Source organism: Haliotis asinina, chromosome 4 (genome assembly GCF_037392515.1).
Source record: "Haliotis asinina isolate JCU_RB_2024 chromosome 4, JCU_Hal_asi_v2, whole genome shotgun sequence".
NCBI classification, from domain to species: Eukaryota; Metazoa; Mollusca; class Gastropoda; order Lepetellida; family Haliotidae; genus Haliotis; species Haliotis asinina.
In genome coordinates, this window is record NC_090283.1 from 69,996,600 (window position 1) to 70,014,895 (window position 18,296).

At 44.5% G+C, this 18,296-nt stretch overlaps 1 protein-coding gene across 1 annotated transcript in view; it reads right to left on the bottom strand.

The window, feature by feature from the left end:
* Positions 1 to 2,261: 2,261 nt before the first annotated feature.
* The window catches only part of LOC137281130 (putative leucine-rich repeat-containing protein DDB_G0290503), a 48,077-nt gene continuing 32,042 nt past the window's right edge, over positions 2,262 to 18,296 (bottom strand). The window contains exons 9-15 of the mRNA XM_067812259.1: positions 5,309 to 5,372; positions 4,785 to 4,846; positions 4,580 to 4,631; positions 4,231 to 4,283; positions 4,069 to 4,132; positions 3,406 to 3,471; positions 2,262 to 2,929 (exon numbers count right to left, since the gene is read on the bottom strand). Coding sequence (XP_067668360.1) covers positions 2,262 to 2,929; positions 3,406 to 3,471; positions 4,069 to 4,132; positions 4,231 to 4,283; positions 4,580 to 4,631; positions 4,785 to 4,846; positions 5,309 to 5,372 — 1,029 coding nt within the window. The remainder of the gene's footprint in view (positions 2,930 to 3,405; positions 3,472 to 4,068; positions 4,133 to 4,230; positions 4,284 to 4,579; positions 4,632 to 4,784; positions 4,847 to 5,308; positions 5,373 to 18,296) is intronic.

Sequence of the window (18,296 nt, forward strand, 5' to 3'; positions counted from 1 at the left end):
TATGCATCTAAATGAGTGTCAGTGAAATAAACAATGTCATACTTAGATAGACATTCTGACAGGTACGACTGTATGTTGCGAATGCTTCTCGCATCGAGATGAAACACAGATAGCATGTTTTCCGACAGACTAAATGAACCTGGGTTAGATTCAACGTCGCTAACAAGCTGAAGTAAGAAAAGAAGAGTGAGCTTGGATGATACATAGATGCATAACTAAACCACAAGCTTTATATTCAATTAAGAACAAATCAAGCACCAATGTTGCTTAAACACAGATAAATCGTGCCAGTATGTATTTGTCAGCAAAAATAACTTTGAAACTCTTGATATACTTTCTACTACATGCGTTACACATGAACAACCCGATGGAGGCACTGTGTGGTGGAATATCATTACCCGTTTGGTATGTTCAACTGACAAAGAAATGTCATAGACATGGGAATTGGGGATCGGGTTATTTGCCATTTTGACATAACATAATACTTATAGGGAATTTGTTCAGGCGATGCAGACTCTCTTAACCCAAACGATGCAGTTTGGTTAAGCACTAAGAAAAGAAGTGATACAAACGTGGATGTACTCGTGCAGTAGAACGAGATGTAAACAACAAAGGTAAGCAAATAAATTATGAATATATACAGTAGGATATGGATAGCAAAACTAGGTGATCCTTATGTGTGATGATTGAATTTTCGACATAATATCCAATAGCTGGTAGATAAATCTAGAAGACATGTTCCACAATACAACTCATATATTCCTGCGTGACACATTTATGTTCTGTATTAGTCCAGGTGTAATTCTCTCATCACAGTTAGAACGCGTCATTCTGGTTGTTCACAAAGGTAAACTTTAGGATCGTGTGTCCATGCTGAGTAGATCTTGTGTTGTTTCTTCAGTTCTCGTGTCATCTTGAAAAAATAGTTGTGTTTTGTGAGGTCCTCATTGAAGTAAACGTTTTGTCTCTTTTCGTTCACTTTACGTTTGTTTCTCAACACTGTGTTCTTGTCGGCATAACTTACAAACTTGACTAATACATGTACGATCCTCGACACATCTGGTAACTTCCTTCCTTGGCACCTGTCTTGATCCGTCAGTGAGATATCCTTTTGGACATCGATCCTTCAGTACATCAAGCACAACTTCATATACATGTTCTTCTTCACCATCCTTCACCTCCTCTTTACCCCAGTTATGGTAATGCTTTGACAGCACTATAGACACCTAAACACGTGACCTAAACACGTGAGTAAGAATATGTGATATCGTAGACATGTGGCAAAACCAGATCAGTGTCATGTGCTCGTTTGTCAACATTAACAGTAATGTGTTCATTTGTCCATATTCAGGGCATATGATATAAAATACTTGAATTAGTCTTTCTTCACCTATATATTGATAGTGTAATTGCCTTATTTGTCCATGTTCGTGACATAAATGAATATGTATGACATAAATACAGGACAGTCTTTCTCCAGATGTATACTGATCCAGTAATATGCTCATTTGTCAACATTTGGGTTATGTGACATAAAATACGGACTTAGTTTTCAGGACCCCCTAGGAGGTAACGGAATGATTTACAGCAAATTTGAAGGAATTGCATCTCAAATGTAAGTAAGTCATGCCCTTAGAGGTTGTTTACGAGTGAACATCGGAAGCCTCAAGGGGCATCATTTATAACGAACGCTCTTCTGCAGTGACGATCTTTCCTAAAACATAATCAGTAGCCCCGACAACGCCTCATACCTAAACGCATTCAACACGGGTGGCTAAAGATGGATAATTAATAAACTGAAATGGTAGACACAAAACTCACCAAGACGGGTGCTCCTTCCAATGACGCCATGTTTTGATGTGTGAGTTTCAGGACGCGACCGACAAATCAAGGAACGGAGCCGTGAAATCGCCGAGAGATGGCCGAGGGGGTTTCAAGTTATACCGACATTGCTTCGCATAGGGGTGTTGTGTTTATTATCGCTAAACTACCGATATCGCTGCAATTGTTCGGCGTGTAGACTGTGTTTGTTTACATTTGAGATGCAATTCCTTCAATTACTAAGCGGTGCCTGATCTTTCTTCACATGTATATTGATCCAGTAATGTGATCATTTGTCAACATTCGGGATAGTTAAAGACAGAAGTACAGGCAAATCTTTCTTCAAATGTATCCTGATCCAGTTGAGAGGCAGAATGATATCATTCTTTTTTTTCTCCAGTTCTAAAACTCATTGTCGCGTTCCACAAATGGATGTACCATTATGTCACTGCTCTAAGGATGAGACATTTCTTTCGAGCATTCATTTCAACATCTGCTCCAGAGATCAGCTTCAACCTCACCGCGAAAGGCGTTTCTGTTGATACGCCAAATGTCAACCACAAGGGTGACATATGCTCCAAGTCAAACACCCTCAAAACTTCATTCTTTGAAATGTCCAGAAATGTAAGTTTCGACTTTACAGCATCAAATACACCGCCGAATCTCAAAACAGTTTCTCTTTTTGAGATTGTGACACATTTCACATGTTGTCCATGTTTCCATATCTGCTTGCAGACCCAATCGTGCTTTCGACACAAACACAACACAATGCACCAAGAGAGTTCGCCAGTTGATACTAAGGCATGTTTATCCAACGCTGTCTCCTCAACAACGCCTGTCTCCAAAACAGGTTCTCTTTTCCGTGATTTGATGAACTCTTCGTCAAGGCCAGTTATGTCAGCTTCCACCTCCCAATACACAGGTTCATGATGAATTTGACAAGGTGCTGGATGAAGCGGCTCGGAACCGGAAGTGCCCCCAAATTTTCGAAATCGTACCTGACTGGGCTCCTCGTCCTTGGTGTCCGACGGCAAGTTGGTTAACTCCCCATCCTCCACACGGCACCATTGTGTATTTACACGATGGCTACACATCCTAAATCTGGGACCTGTGGGTATTGAAAGACCAGTATTACACTCAATCATAGTTTATTGATATTTAATTAATCGACCTATGCAGGTTATCAACACTTGACATGAAGCATATACATCATGCGCAAATAATAGCTAACGTAATATAACACCCTGAATTTGAAATGACACATGCCAAAATGTGCATCAATGAATGGATATCAGTCAACAGTAATATACTTTCGTTTCCGATGCAAATATACCCATCAATAAGATGAGCCGCTAAACCATAATCAGGATTGCTGTGGTCTGGTTTGTTCAGATGAAACAGATTACTATGAGACAAGTACTTATGCAAAAAAAGAATGTAAATGTCGATATCGCGAAAGAATATAAAACCCGGTTTGACTGCTGTTTCAGAAGGAATAATCACTGACAATAATCTAGTCATTGCAAGAGAAGAAAACCTTTTTCCATAGCCTGATGAAGTTATAGTTAATGTAGAGACACTCACAAACGATGAGAATGTTGTCCAGACTATTTCGATGGCTGCCAACGCAAACTACTTTCCGTTCCAGTGCTAGAAAAATGAGTGAATGAGTCCTGCTTTAAATAGTATTGTATTGATGTGTCAGTCTAAACAGGGAATAAACCCCGAATTACACAGGTTGTGGAGGGTAACAACTGCTTCCGTTAACACATACATTTTGTCCTAGGATCAGTCCTACAAAGTGAGTGAGTAAGTTTAGTGTTAAGCCACACTCCACACAGCGATATTCCAGCTGTATGTCGGCGGTCCTACAAAAGGACCATAATCCAAGTAATATTGTCATTTGTAATGTTCCTTGCGGCGTTTGCCCATGTTAACAAAGAAATATTCTCACGTGTTTAGCACATGATGCAGGACAGGAAATTGGTTATAACTTGAATAACTAATTTTACATTGTTGAATTACGAATGTGTTTGTTTCGCTTCAACTCAAACATGTGAAATCACCGATTGGTACAATAGGCAACGTTCGAAATACCATTTGGCTACGGTGACACTCTGTCTGTAATAACACCTTGTCTAACACCCCTCTCCATCCAGCCTGCCCATTCAAGCAAATATTATTGACGGAAACCATTAACTGTCAGATTAACATATATAAAAAGAGAGAGGCAAATGTACTGCGCACCTTGCTCAAGGTGTCCACATCTTTTTCGAAAAACGTCGATCGTTTCATTCAGAGATGCAGTTTCCTGTAACAGAAAAAAAATATATCTCGATCTAACCATTCACTGCAGCTGAAATATTGACAATGTGGAGAAAGGAAAAATACATTTTATGAATTTCTTACCTTTTCGGCTTGACACAAAAGATCCTTCTTCAAATTCGTTTCTCTAATTAGTTCTGAAAGAGTTATGTTTGTAAAGCATGTTATAAGTAAAGAATATTCTAGTATGTTCATGATGTTTCATGCTAACTGCACGTTTTGCGTTGGTAAACACGTGATTTTAAGGTAATCACAAAGGTTAACTGCACGTTTTGTGTTGGTAAACACACGAGGTTAAGGCTATCACAAGTTAACTGCATGTTTCGTATTGGTAAACACATGAGGTTAGGGTTGTGACAAAGGTACCATATACGACATTAACAAATAAACTGTTCAAATTGAAGACGGTAAAAAGAGTGACTCGAATACATACTGTCCTCCAGATCGCTGCATCGTTGTTCTAGGAACGGCAGGTTCTCCAATTTCTGTTACATAAAAAATATAAACGCAAATGTATACTTAGACATAGATGTTTGCACTGATGTCAGGACCGAGCTCAGAGACCCATTATTCAATATTCTGGGGAATCATAGATTCTTATTAAAATCTTCACTTATTGGATATAAAAGGAATTATACCTTGTCTTTCAAAGACGAAACATTCTCTGCGGACTGCAACTGTTTCGCCTTTAGGTCAAGTTCTAGGAAAAAATGCATTCGAAAAGTTAGGAATCGTTCATAATGTAGGGTGTGAGTGTGTGTGTGTGTGTGTGTGTGTGTGTGTGAGAGAGAGAGAGAGAGAGAGAGTGTGTGTGTGTGTGTGTGAGAGAGAGAGAGAGAGAGTGTGTGTGTGTAGGGGATGGTGTGTGTGTGAGTGTTTGTGTGTGTGTGTGTGTGTGTGTGTGTGAGAGAGAGAGAGAGAGAGAGACGATTATATTTTATGGAAAAGCATGTACAATGCGAAAGACCACCCCCTTTAAATTGTATGTACAAAGTAAGTGACCCACATGCATGTCAAACACAAATCAGTGACCCACATTTCCATAACTGTAAGCATAAATAATGTTTAACAGAATTATGTACACAATTGCTGACCCCCTAGTACATGGCTTGTGAGCATTTCCATACCAACACTGTGTGTCGTTAACCTGAAATCCACTTACCTCGCCTTGCAAACCCAATATCTTTCTTCATCTGGGAAAACGTGCTTGTCAGGCTAGCTATCGCCTGAAACATGAACAATGGCTATATTTCATCACTTGAGAGGCGAACAAAGAAGATAGTTCTGCTACATGTGGCACGTAGATGTCTAACACATGTGGCATGTAGTTGTACAGTACATTTGGTACGTAGGTGTCTAGTACATGTGGCACGTAGATGTCTTGTACATTTGGTACGTAGGTGTCTAGTACATGTGGCACGTAGGTGTCTAGTACATGTGGTACGTAGGTGTCTAGTACATGAGGCACGTAGGTGTCTAGTACATGAGGCACGTAGATGTCTAGTACATGAGGCACATAGGTGTCTAACACATCTGGCACGTGCGTGTCTAGTACATGTTGCACGTAGGTGTCTAGTACATGTGGCACGTAGGTGTCTAGTACATGTGGTACGTAGGTGTCTAGTACATGTGACACGTAGGTGTCTAGCACATGTGGTACGTAGGTGTTTAGTACGTGAGGCACGTAGGTGTCTAGTACATGTGACACGTAGGTGTTTAGTACATGTGGCACGTAGATGTATAGTACATTTGGCATGTACGTGTCTAGTACATGTGGCACGTAGATGTCTAGTACATGTGACACGTAGATGTCTAGTGCATTAGGCACGTAGGTGTCTAGTACACGTGGCACGGAGATGTCTAGTACATGTGGCACGTAGATGTCTAGTATATTTGGTACGTAGGTGTCTAGTACATGTGGCACGTAGGTGTCTAGTACATCAGGCACGTAGGTGTCTAGTACATGTGGCACGTAGATGTCTAGTACATGTGGCACGTAGATGTCTAGTACGTGAGCCACGTAGGCGTCTAGTACATGTGGCACGTAGATGTCTAGTACATGTTGCACGTAGGTGTCTAGTACATGTGGTACGTAGGTGTCTAGTACATGTGGCACGTAGGTGTCTAGCACATGTGGCACGTAGGTGTTTAGTACGTGAGGCACGTAGGTGTCTAGTACATGTGACACGTAGGTGTTTAGTACATGTGGCACGTAGATGCATAGTACATTTGGCATGTAGGCGTCTAGTACATGTGGCACGTAGATGTCTAGTACATGAGGCACGTAGATGTCTAGTACATTTGGTACGTAGGTGTCTAGTACATGTGGCATGTAGATGTCTAGTACATGTGGAACGTAGGTGTCTAGTACATGTGGCACGCAGTTGTCTAGTACATGTGGTACGTAGGTGTCTAGTACATGTGGCACGTAGGTGTCTAGTACATGTGGCACGTAGATGTCTAGTACATGTGGCACGTAGATGTCTAGTGCATTAGGCACGTAGGTGTCTAGTACATGAGGCACGTAGGTGTCTAGTACATGTGGCACGTAGGTGTCTAGTACATGTGGCACGTAGATGTCTAGTACATGTGGCACGTAGGTGTCTAGTATATTTGGTAAGTAGGTGTCTAGTACATGTGGCACGTAGATGTCTAGTACATGAGGCACGTAGGTGTCCAGTACATGAGGCACGTAGGTGTCTAGTACATGTGGTACGTAGATGTCTAGTACATGTGGCACGTACATGTCTAGTACATGTGGCACGTAGATGTCTAGTGCATTAGGCACGTACGTGTCTAGTACATGAGGCACGTAGGTGTCTAGTACACGTGGCACGTAGATGTCTAGTACATGTGGCACGTAGATGTCTAGTATATTTGGTACGTAGGTGTCTAGTACATGTGGCACGTAGGTGTCTAGTACATGAGGCACGTAGGTGTCTAGTACATGTGGTACGTAGATGTCTAGTACATGAGGCACGTAGATGTCTAGTACATGTGGTACGTAGATGTCTAGTACATGTGGCACGTAGATGTCTAGTACGTGAGGCACGTAGGTGTCTAGTACATGTGGCACGTAGATGTCTAGTACATGTGGCACGTAGATGTCTAGTACATGTGACACGTAGATGTGTAGTACATGTGGCACGTAGATGTCTAGTACATGTGGCACGTAGATGTCTAGTACATGTGGCACGTAGGTGTCTAGTAGATTTGGCACGTAGGTGTCTAGTGCATGTGGCACGTAGATGTCTAGTACATGTGGCACATAGATGTCTAGTGCATTAGGCACGTAGGTGTCTAGTACATGAGGCACGTAGGTGTCTAGTACATGAGGCACGTAGGTGTCTAGTACATGTGGCACGTAGGTGTCTAGTACATGTGGCACGTAGGTGTCTAGTACATGTGGCACGTAGATGTCTAGTACATGTGGCACGTAGGTGTCTAGTATATTTGGTAAGTAGGTGTCTAGTACATGTGGCACGTAGATGTCTAGTACATGAGGCACGTAGGTGTCCAGTACGGGAGGCACGTAGGTGTCTAGTACATGTGGTACGTAGATGTCTAGTACATGTGGCACGTAGATGTCTAGTACATGTGGCACGTAGATGTCTAGTGCATTAGGCACGTACGTGTCTAGTACATGAGGCACGTAGGTGTCTAGTAGATGTGGCACGTAGGTGTCTAGTACACGTGGCACGTAGATGTCTAGTACATGTGGCACGTAGATGTCTAGTATATTTGGTACGTAGGTGTCTAGTACATGTGGCACGTAGGTGTCTAGTACATGAGGCACGTAGGTGTCTAGTAGATTTGGCACGTAGGTGTCTAGTGCATGTGGCACGTAGATGTCTAGTACATGTGGCACATAGATGTCTAGTGCATTAGGCACGTAGGTGTCTAGTACATGAGGCACGTAGGTGTCTAGTACATGTGGCACGTAGGTGTCTAGTACACGTGGCACGTAGATGTCTAGTACATGTGGCACGTAGATGTCTAGTACATGTGACACGTAGATGTGTAGTACATGTGGCACGTAGATGTCTAGTACATTTGGTACGTAGGTGTCTAGTACATGTGGCACGTAGGTGTCTAGTAGATTTGGCACATAGGTGTCTAGTAGATGTGGCACGTAGATGTCTAGTACATGTGACACGTAGATGTCTAGTGCATTAGGCACGTAGGTGTCTAGTACACGTGGCACGTAGATGTCTAGTACATGTGGCACGTAGATGTCTAGTATATTTGGTACGTAGGTGTCTAGTACATTGGCACGTAGGTGTCTAGTACATGAGGCACGTAGGTGTCTAGTACATGTGGTACGTAGATGTCTAGTACATGTGGCAGGTAGATGTCTAGTACGTGAGGCACGTAGGTGTCTAGTACATGTGGCACGTAGATATCTAGTACATGTTGCACGTAGGTGTCTAGTACATGTGGCACGTAGGTGTCTAGTACATGTGGTACGTAGGTGTCTAGTACATGTGGGACGTAGGTGTCTAGCACATGTGGTACGTAGGTGTTTAGTACGTGAGGCACGTAGGTGTCTAGTACATGTGACACGTAGGTGTTTAGTACATGTGGCACGTAGATGTATAGTACATTTGGCATGTAGGCGTCTAGTACATGTGGCACGTAGATGTCTAGTACATGAGGCACGTAGATGTCTAGTACATTTGGTACGTAGGTGTCTAGTACATGTGGCACGTAGATGTCTAGTACATGTGGCACGTAGATGTCTAGTACATGTGGCACGTAGGTGTCTAGTATATTTGGGACGTAGGTGTCTAGTGCATGTGGCACGTAGATGTCTAGTACATGAGGCACGTAGGTGTCCAGTACATGAGGCACGTAGGTGTCTAGTACATGTGGTACGTAGATGTCTAGTACATGTGGCACGTAGATGTCTAGTACATGTGGCACGTAGATGTCTAGTGCATTAGGCACGTACGTGTCTAGAACATGAGGCACGTAGATGTCTAGTACATGTGGCACGTAGGTGTCTAGTACACGTGGCACGTAGATGTCTAGTACATGTGGCACGTAGATGTCTAGTATATTTGGTACGTAGGTGTCTAGTACATGTGGCACGTACGTGTCTAGTACATGAGGCACGTAGGTGTCTAGTACATGTGGCACGTAGATGTCTAGTACATGAGGCACGTAGATGTCTAGTACATGTGGTACGTAGATGTCTAGTACATGTGGCACGTAGATGTCTAGTACGTGAGGCACGTAGGTGTCTAGTACATGTGGCACGTAGATGTCTAGTACATGTGGCACGTAGATGTCTAGTACATTTGACACGTAGATGTCTAGTACATGTGTCACGTAGATGTCTAGTATATTTGGTACGTAGGTGTCTAGTACATGTGGCACGTACGTGTCTAGTACATGAGGCACGTAGGTGTCTAGTACATGTGGTACGTAGATGTCTAGTACATGTGACACGTAGATGTCTAGTACATGTGGAACGTAGATGTCTAGTACATGTGGCACGTAGATGTCTAGTACGTGAGGCACGTAGGTGTCTAGTACATGTGGCACGTAGATGTCTAGTACATGTGGCACGTAGATGTCTAGTATATGTGGCACGTAGATGTCTAGTATATTTGGTACGTAGGTGTCTAGTACATGTGGCACGTAGGTGTCTATTACATGAGGCACGTAGGTGTCTAGTACATGTGGCACGTAGGTGTCTAGTACATGTGGTACGTAGATGTCTAGTACATGTGGCACGTAGATGTCTAGTACGTGAGGCACGTAGGTGTCTAGTACATGTGGCAAGTAGATGTCTAGTACATGTGGCACGTAGATGTCTAGTACATGTGGCACGTAGATGTCTAGTACATGTGGCACGTAGATGTCTAGTACATGTGACACGTAGATGTGTAGTACATGTGGCACGTAGATGTCTAGTACATTTGGTACGTAGGTGTCTAGTACATGTGGTACGTAGATGTCTAGTACATGTGGCACGTAGGTGTCTAGTACACGTGGCACGTAGATGTCTAGTACATGTGGCACGTAGATGTCTAGTACATGTGGTACGTAGATTTCTAGTACATGTGGCACGTAGATGTCCAGTACGTGAGGCACGTAGGTGTCTAGTATATGTGGCACGTAGATGTCTAGTACATTTGGTACGTAGGTGTCTAGTATGTGAGGCACGTAGGTGTCTAGTACATGAGGCACGTAGGTGTCTAGTACATGAGGAACATAGGTGTCTAACACATCTGGCACGTGGGTGTCTAGTACATGTTGCACGTAGGTCTCTAGTACATGTGGTACGTAGGTGTTTAATACGTGAGGCACGTAGGTGTCTAGTACATCTGACACGTAGGTGTTTAGTACATGTGGCACGTAGATGTATAGTATATTTGGCACGTAGGTGTCTAGTACATGTGGCACGTAGATGTCTAGTACATGAGGCACGTAGATGTCTAGTACATTTGGTACGTAGGTGTCTAGTACATGTGGCACGTAGATGTCTAGTACGTGAGGCACGTAGGTGTCTAGTACATGTGGCACGCAGTTGTCTAGTACATTTGGTACGTAGGTGTCTAGTACATGTGGCACGTAGGTGTCTAGTACATGTGGCACGTAGATGTCTAGTACATGTGGCACGTAGATGTCTAGTGCATTAGGCACGTAGGTGTCTAGTACATGAGGCACGTAGGTGTCTAGTACATGTGGCACGTAGGTGTCTAGTACATGTGGCACGTAGATGTCTAGTACATGTGGCACGTAGATGTCTAGTATATTTGGTACGTAGGTGTCTAGTACATGTGGCACGTAGATGTCTAGTACATGAGGCACATAGGTGTCCAGTACATGAGGCACGTAGGTGTCTAGTACATGTGGTACGTAGATGTCTAGTACATGTGGCACGTAGATGTCTAGTATATTTGGTACGTAGGTGTCTAGTACATGTGGCACGTAGATGTCTAGTACATGAGGCACATAGGTGTCCAGTACATGAGGCACGTAGGTGTCTAGTACATGTGGTACGTAGATGTCTAGTACATGTGGCACGTAGATGTCTAGTACATGTGGCACGTAGATGTCTAGTGCATTAGGCACGTACGTGTCTAGTACATGAGGCACGTAGGTGTCTAGTACACGTGGTACGTAGATGTCTAGTACATGTGGCACGTAGATGTCTAGTACGTGAGGCACGTAGGTGTCTAGTACATGTGGCACGTAGATGTCTAGTACATGTGGCACGTAGATGTCTAGTACATGTGACACGTAGATGTGTAGTACATGTGGCACGTAGATGTCTAGTACATGTGGCACGTAGATGTCTAGTACATGTGGCACGTAGGTGTCTAGTAGATTTGGCACGTAGGTGTCTAGTACATGTGGCACGTAGATGTCTAGTACATGTGGCACGTAGATGTCTAGTGCATTAGGCACGTAGGTGTCTAGTGCATGAGGCACGTAGGTGTCTAGTACATGTGGCACGTAGGTGTCTAGTACACGTGGCACGTAGATGTCTAGTACATGTGACACGTAGATGTCTAGTATATTTGGTACGTAGGTGTCTAGTACATGTGGCAGGTAGGTGTCTAGTACATGAGGCACGTAGGTGTCTAGTACATGAGGCACGTAGATGTCTAGTACATGTGACACGTAGATGTGTAGTACATGTGGCACGCAGATGTCTAGTACATTTGGTACGTAGGTGTCTAGTACATGTGGCACGTAGATGTCCAGTACGTGAGGCACGTAGGTGTCTAGTACATGTGGCACGTAGGTGTCTAGTACATTTGGTACGTAGGTGTCTAGTACATGTGGCACGTAGGTGTCTAGTACATCTGGCACGTAGATGTCTAGTACATGTGGCACGCAGTTGTCTAGTACATTTGGTACGTAGGTGTCTAGTACATGTGGCACGTAGGTGTCTAGTACATGTGGCACGTAGATGTCTAGTACATTTGGCACGTAGATGTCTAGTGCATTAGGCACGTAGGTGTCTAGTACATGAGGCACGTAGGTGTCTAGTACATGTGGCACGTAGGTGTCTAGTACATGTGGCACGTAGATGTCTAGTACATGTGGCACGTAGATGTCTAGTATATTTGGTACGTAGGTGTCTAGTACATGTGGCACGTAGATGTCTAGTACATGAGGCACATAGGTGTCCAGTACATGAGGCACGTAGGTGTCTAGTACATGTGGTACGTAGATGTCTAGTACATGTGGCACGTAGATGTCTAGTATATTTGGTACGTAGGTGTCTAGTACATGTGGCACGTAGATGTCTAGTACATGAGGCACATAGGTGTCCAGTACATGAGGCACGTAGGTGTCTAGTACATGTGGTACGTAGATGTCTAGTACATGTGGCACGTAGATGTCTAGTACATGTGGCACGTAGATGTCTAGTGCATTAGGCACGTACGTGTCTAGTACATGAGGCACGTAGGTGTCTAGTACATGTGGTACGTAGATGTCTAGTACATGTGGCACGTAGATGTCTAGTACGTGAGGCACGTAGGTGTCTAGTACATGTGGCACGTAGATGTCTAGTACATGAGGCACGTAGGTGTCTAGTACATGTGGCACGTAGATGTCTAGTACATGTGGCACGTAGATGTCTAGTGCATTAGGCACGTAGGTGTCTAGTGCATGAGGCACGTAGGTGTCTAGTACATGTGGCACGTAGGTGTCTAGTACACGTGGCACGTAGATGTCTAGTACATGTGGCACGTAGATGTCTAGTACATTTGGTACGTAGGTGTCTAGTACATGTGGCACGTAGGTGTCTAGTACATGAGGCACGTAGGTGTCTAGTACATGAGGCACGTAGGTGTCTAGTACATGTGGTACGTAGATGTCTAGTACATGTGGCACGTAGATGTCTAGTACGTGAGGCACGTAGGTGTCTAGTACATGTGGCACGTAGATGTCTAGTACATGTGTCACGTAGATGTCTAGTACATGTGGCACGTAGATGTCTAGTACATGTGGCACGTAGATGTCTAGTACATGTGACACGTAGATGTGTAGTACATGTGGCACGCAGATGTCTAGTACATTTGGTACGTAGGTGTCTAGTGCATGTGGCACGTAGATGTCCAGTACGTGAGGCACGTAGGTGTCTAGTAGATGTGGCACGTAGGTGTCTAGTACATTTGGTACGTAGGTGTCTAGTACGTGAGGCACGTAGGTGTCTAGTACATGAGGCACGTAGGTGTCTAGTACATGAGGCACATAGGCGTCTAGTACATGAGGCACATAGGTGTCTAACACATCTGGCACGTGGGTGTCTAGTATATGTTGCACGTAGGTGTGTAGTACATGTGGCACGTAGGTGTCTAGTACATGTGGTACGTAGGTGTTTAGTACGTGAGGCACGTAGGTGTCTAGTACATCTGACACGTAGGTGTTTAGTACATGTGGCACGTAGATGTATAGTACATTTGGCACGTAGGTGTCTAGTACATGTGGCACGTAGATGTCTAGTACATGTGGCACGTAGATGTCTTGTACATTTGGTACGTAGGTGTCTAGTACATGTGGCACGTAGATGTCTAGTGCATTAGGCACGTAGGTGTCTAGTGCATGAGGCACGTAGGTGTCTAGTACATGTGGCACGTAGGTGTCTAGTACACGTGGCACGTAGATGTCTAGTACATGTGGCACGTAGATGTCTAGTACATTTGGTACGTAGGTGTCTAGTACATGTGGCACGTAGGTGTCTAGTACATGAGGCACGTAGGTGTCTAGTACATGAGGCACGTAGGTGTCTAGTACATGTGGTACGTAGATGTCTAGTACATGTGGCACGTAGATGTCTAGTACGTGAGGCACGTAGGTGTCTAGTACATGTGGCACGTAGATGTCTAGTACATGTGGCACGTAGATGTCTAGTACATGTGGCACGTAGATGTCTAGTACATGTGGCACGTAGATGTCTAGTACATGTGACACGTAGATGTGTAGTACATGTGGCACGCAGATGTCTAGTACATTTGGTACGTAGGTGTCTAGTGCATGTGGCACGTAGATGTCCAGTACGTGAGGCACGTAGGTGTCTAGTAGATGTGGCACGTAGGTGTCTAGTACATTTGGTACGTAGGTGTCTAGTACGTGAGGCACGTAGGTGTCTAGTACATGAGGCACGTAGGTGTCTAGTACATGAGGCACATAGGCGTCTAGTACATGAGGCACATAGGTGTCTAACACATCTGGCACGTGGGTGTCTAGTATATGTTGCACGTAGGTGTGTAGTACATGTGGCACGTAGGTGTCTAGTACATGTGGTACGTAGGTGTTTAGTACGTGAGGCACGTAGGTGTCTAGTACATGTGACACGTAGGTGTTTAGTACATGTGGCACGTAGATGCATAGTACATTTGGCATGTAGGCGTCTAGTACAAGTGGCACGTAGATGTCTAGTACATGAGGCACGTAGATGTCTAGTACATTTGGTACGTAGGTGTCTAGTACATGTGGCATGTAGATGTCTAGTACATGTGGAACGTAGGTGTCTAGTACATGTGGCACGCAGTTGTCTAGTACATGTGGTACGTAGGTGTCTAGTACATGTGGCACGTAGGTGTCTAGTACATGTGGCACGTAGATGTCTAGTACATGTGGCACGTAGATGTCTAGTGCATTAGGCACGTAGGTGTCTAGTACATGAGGCACGTAGGTGTCTAGTACATGTGGCACGTAGGTGTCTAGTACATGTGGCACGTAGATGTCTAGTACATGTGGCACGTAGGTGTCTAGTATATTTGGTAAGTAGGTGTCTAGTACATGTGGCACGTAGATGTCTAGTACATGAGGCACGTAGGTGTCCAGTACATGAGGCACGTAGGTGTCTAGTACATGTGGTACGTAGATGTCTAGTACATGTGGCACGTACATGTCTAGTACATGTGGCACGTAGATGTCTAGTGCATTAGGCACGTACGTGTCTAGTACATGAGGCACGTAGGTGTCTAGTACACGTGGCACGTAGATGTCTAGTACATGTGGCACGTAGATGTCTAGTATATTTGGTACGTAGGTGTCTAGTACATGTGGCACGTAGGTGTCTAGTACATGAGGCACGTAGGTGTCTAGTACATGTGGTACGTAGATGTCTAGTACATGAGGCACGTAGATGTCTAGTACATGTGGTACGTAGATGTCTAGTACATGTGGCACGTAGATGTCTAGTACGTGAGGCACGTAGGTGTCTAGTACATGTGGCACGTAGATGTCTAGTACATGTGGCACGTAGATGTCTAGTACATGTGACACGTAGATGTGTAGTACATGTGGCACGTAGATGTCTAGTACATGTGGCACGTAGATGTCTAGTACATGTGGCACGTAGGTGTCTAGTAGATTTGGCACGTAGGTGTCTAGTGCATGTGGCACGTAGATGTCTAGTACATGTGGCACATAGATGTCTAGTGCATTAGGCACGTAGGTGTCTAGTACATGAGGCACGTAGGTGTCTAGTACATGAGGCACGTAGGTGTCTAGTACATGTGGCACGTAGGTGTCTAGTACATGTGGCACGTAGGTGTCTAGTACATGTGGCACGTAGATGTCTAGTACATGTGGCACGTAGGTGTCTAGTATATTTGGTAAGTAGGTGTCTAGTACATGTGGCACGTAGATGTCTAGTACATGAGGCACGTAGGTGTCCAGTACGGGAGGCACGTAGGTGTCTAGTACATGTGGTACGTAGATGTCTAGTACATGTGGCACGTAGATGTCTAGTACATGTGGCACGTAGATGTCTAGTGCATTAGGCACGTACGTGTCTAGTACATGAGGCACGTAGGTGTCTAGTAGATGTGGCACGTAGGTGTCTAGTACACGTGGCACGTAGATGTCTAGTACATGTGGCACGTAGATGTCTAGTATATTTGGTACGTAGGTGTCTAGTACATGTGGCACGTAGGTGTCTAGTACATGAGGCACGTAGGTGTCTAGTAGATTTGGCACGTAGGTGTCTAGTGCATGTGGCACGTAGATGTCTAGTACATGTGGCACATAGATGTCTAGTGCATTAGGCACGTAGGTGTCTAGTACATGAGGCACGTAGGTGTCTAGTACATGTGGCACGTAGGTGTCTAGTACACGTGGCACGTAGATGTCTAGTACATGTGGCACGTAGATGTCTAGTACATGTGACACGTAGATGTGTAGTACATGTGGCACGTAGATGTCTAGTACATTTGGTACGTAGGTGTCTAGTACATGTGGCACGTAGGTGTCTAGTAGATTTGGCACATAGGTGTCTAGTAGATGTGGCACGTAGATGTCTAGTACATGTGACACGTAGATGTCTAGTGCATTAGGCACGTAGGTGTCTAGTACACGTGGCACGTAGATGTCTAGTACATGTGGCACGTAGATGTCTAGTATATTTGGTACGTAGGTGTCTAGTACATTGGCACGTAGGTGTCTAGTACATGAGGCACGTAGGTGTCTAGTACATGTGGTACGTAGATGTCTAGTACATGTGGCAGGTAGATGTCTAGTACGTGAGGCACGTAGGTGTCTAGTACATGTGGCACGTAGATATCTAGTACATGTTGCACGTAGGTGTCTAGTACATGTGGCACGTAGGTGTCTAGTACATGTGGTACGTAGGTGTCTAGTACATGTGGGACGTAGGTGTCTAGCACATGTGGTACGTAGGTGTTTAGTACGTGAGGCACGTAGGTGTCTAGTACATGTGACACGTAGGTGTTTAGTACATGTGGCACGTAGATGTATAGTACATTTGGCATGTAGGCGTCTAGTACATGTGGCACGTAGATGTCTAGTACATGAGGCACGTAGATGTCTAGTACATTTGGTACGTAGGTGTCTAGTACATGTGGCACGTAGATGTCTAGTACATGTGGCACGTAGATGTCTAGTACATGTGGCACGTAGGTGTCTAGTATATTTGGGACGTAGGTGTCTAGTGCATGTGGCACGTAGATGTCTAGTACATGAGGCACGTAGGTGTCCAGTACATGAGGCACGTAGGTGTCTAGTACATGTGGTACGTAGATGTCTAGTACATGTGGCACGTAGATGTCTAGTACATGTGGCACGTAGATGTCTAGTGCATTAGGCACGTACGTGTCTAGAACATGAGGCACGTAGATGTCTAGTACATGTGGCACGTAGGTGTCTAGTACACGTGGCACGTAGATGTCTAGTACATGTGGCACGTAGATGTCTAGTATATTTGGTACGTAGGTGTCTAGTACATGTGGCACGTACGTGTCTAGTACATGAGGCACGTAGGTGTCTAGTACATGTGGCACGTAGATGTCTAGTACATGAGGCACGTAGATGTCTAGTACATGTGGTACGTAGATGTCTAGTACATGTGGCACGTAGATGTCTAGTACGTGAGGCACGTAGGTGTCTAGTACATGTGGCACGTAGATGTCTAGTACATGTGGCACGTAGATGTCTAGTACATTTGACACGTAGATGTCTAGTACATGTGTCACGTAGATGTCTAGTATATTTGGTACGTAGGTGTCTAGTACATGTGGCACGTACGTGTCTAGTACATGAGGCACGTAGGTGTCTAGTACATGTGGTACGTAGATGTCTAGTACATGTGACACGTAGATGTCTAGTACATGTGGAACGTAGATGTCTAGTACATGTGGCACGTAGATGTCTAGTACGTGAGGCACGTAGGTGTCTAGTACATGTGGCACGTAGATGTCTAGTACATGTGGCACGTAGATGTCTAGTATATGTGGCACGTAGATGTCTAGTATATTTGGTACGTAGGTGTCTAGTACATGTGGCACGTAGGTGTCTATTACATGAGGCACGTAGGTGTCTAGTACATGTGGCACGTAGGTGTCTAGTACATGTGGTACGTAGATGTCTAGTACATGTGGCACGTAGATGTCTAGTACGTGAGGCACGTAGGTGTCTAGTACATGTGGCAAGTAGATGTCTAGTACATGTGGCACGTAGATGTCTAGTACATGTGGCACGTAGATGTCTAGTACATGTGGCACGTAGATGTCTAGTACATGTGACACGTAGATGTGTAGTACATGTGGCACGTAGATGTCTAGTACATTTGGTACGTAGGTGTCTAGTACATGTGGTACGTAGATGTCTAGTACATGTGGCACGTAGGTGTCTAGTACACGTGGCACGTAGATGTCTAG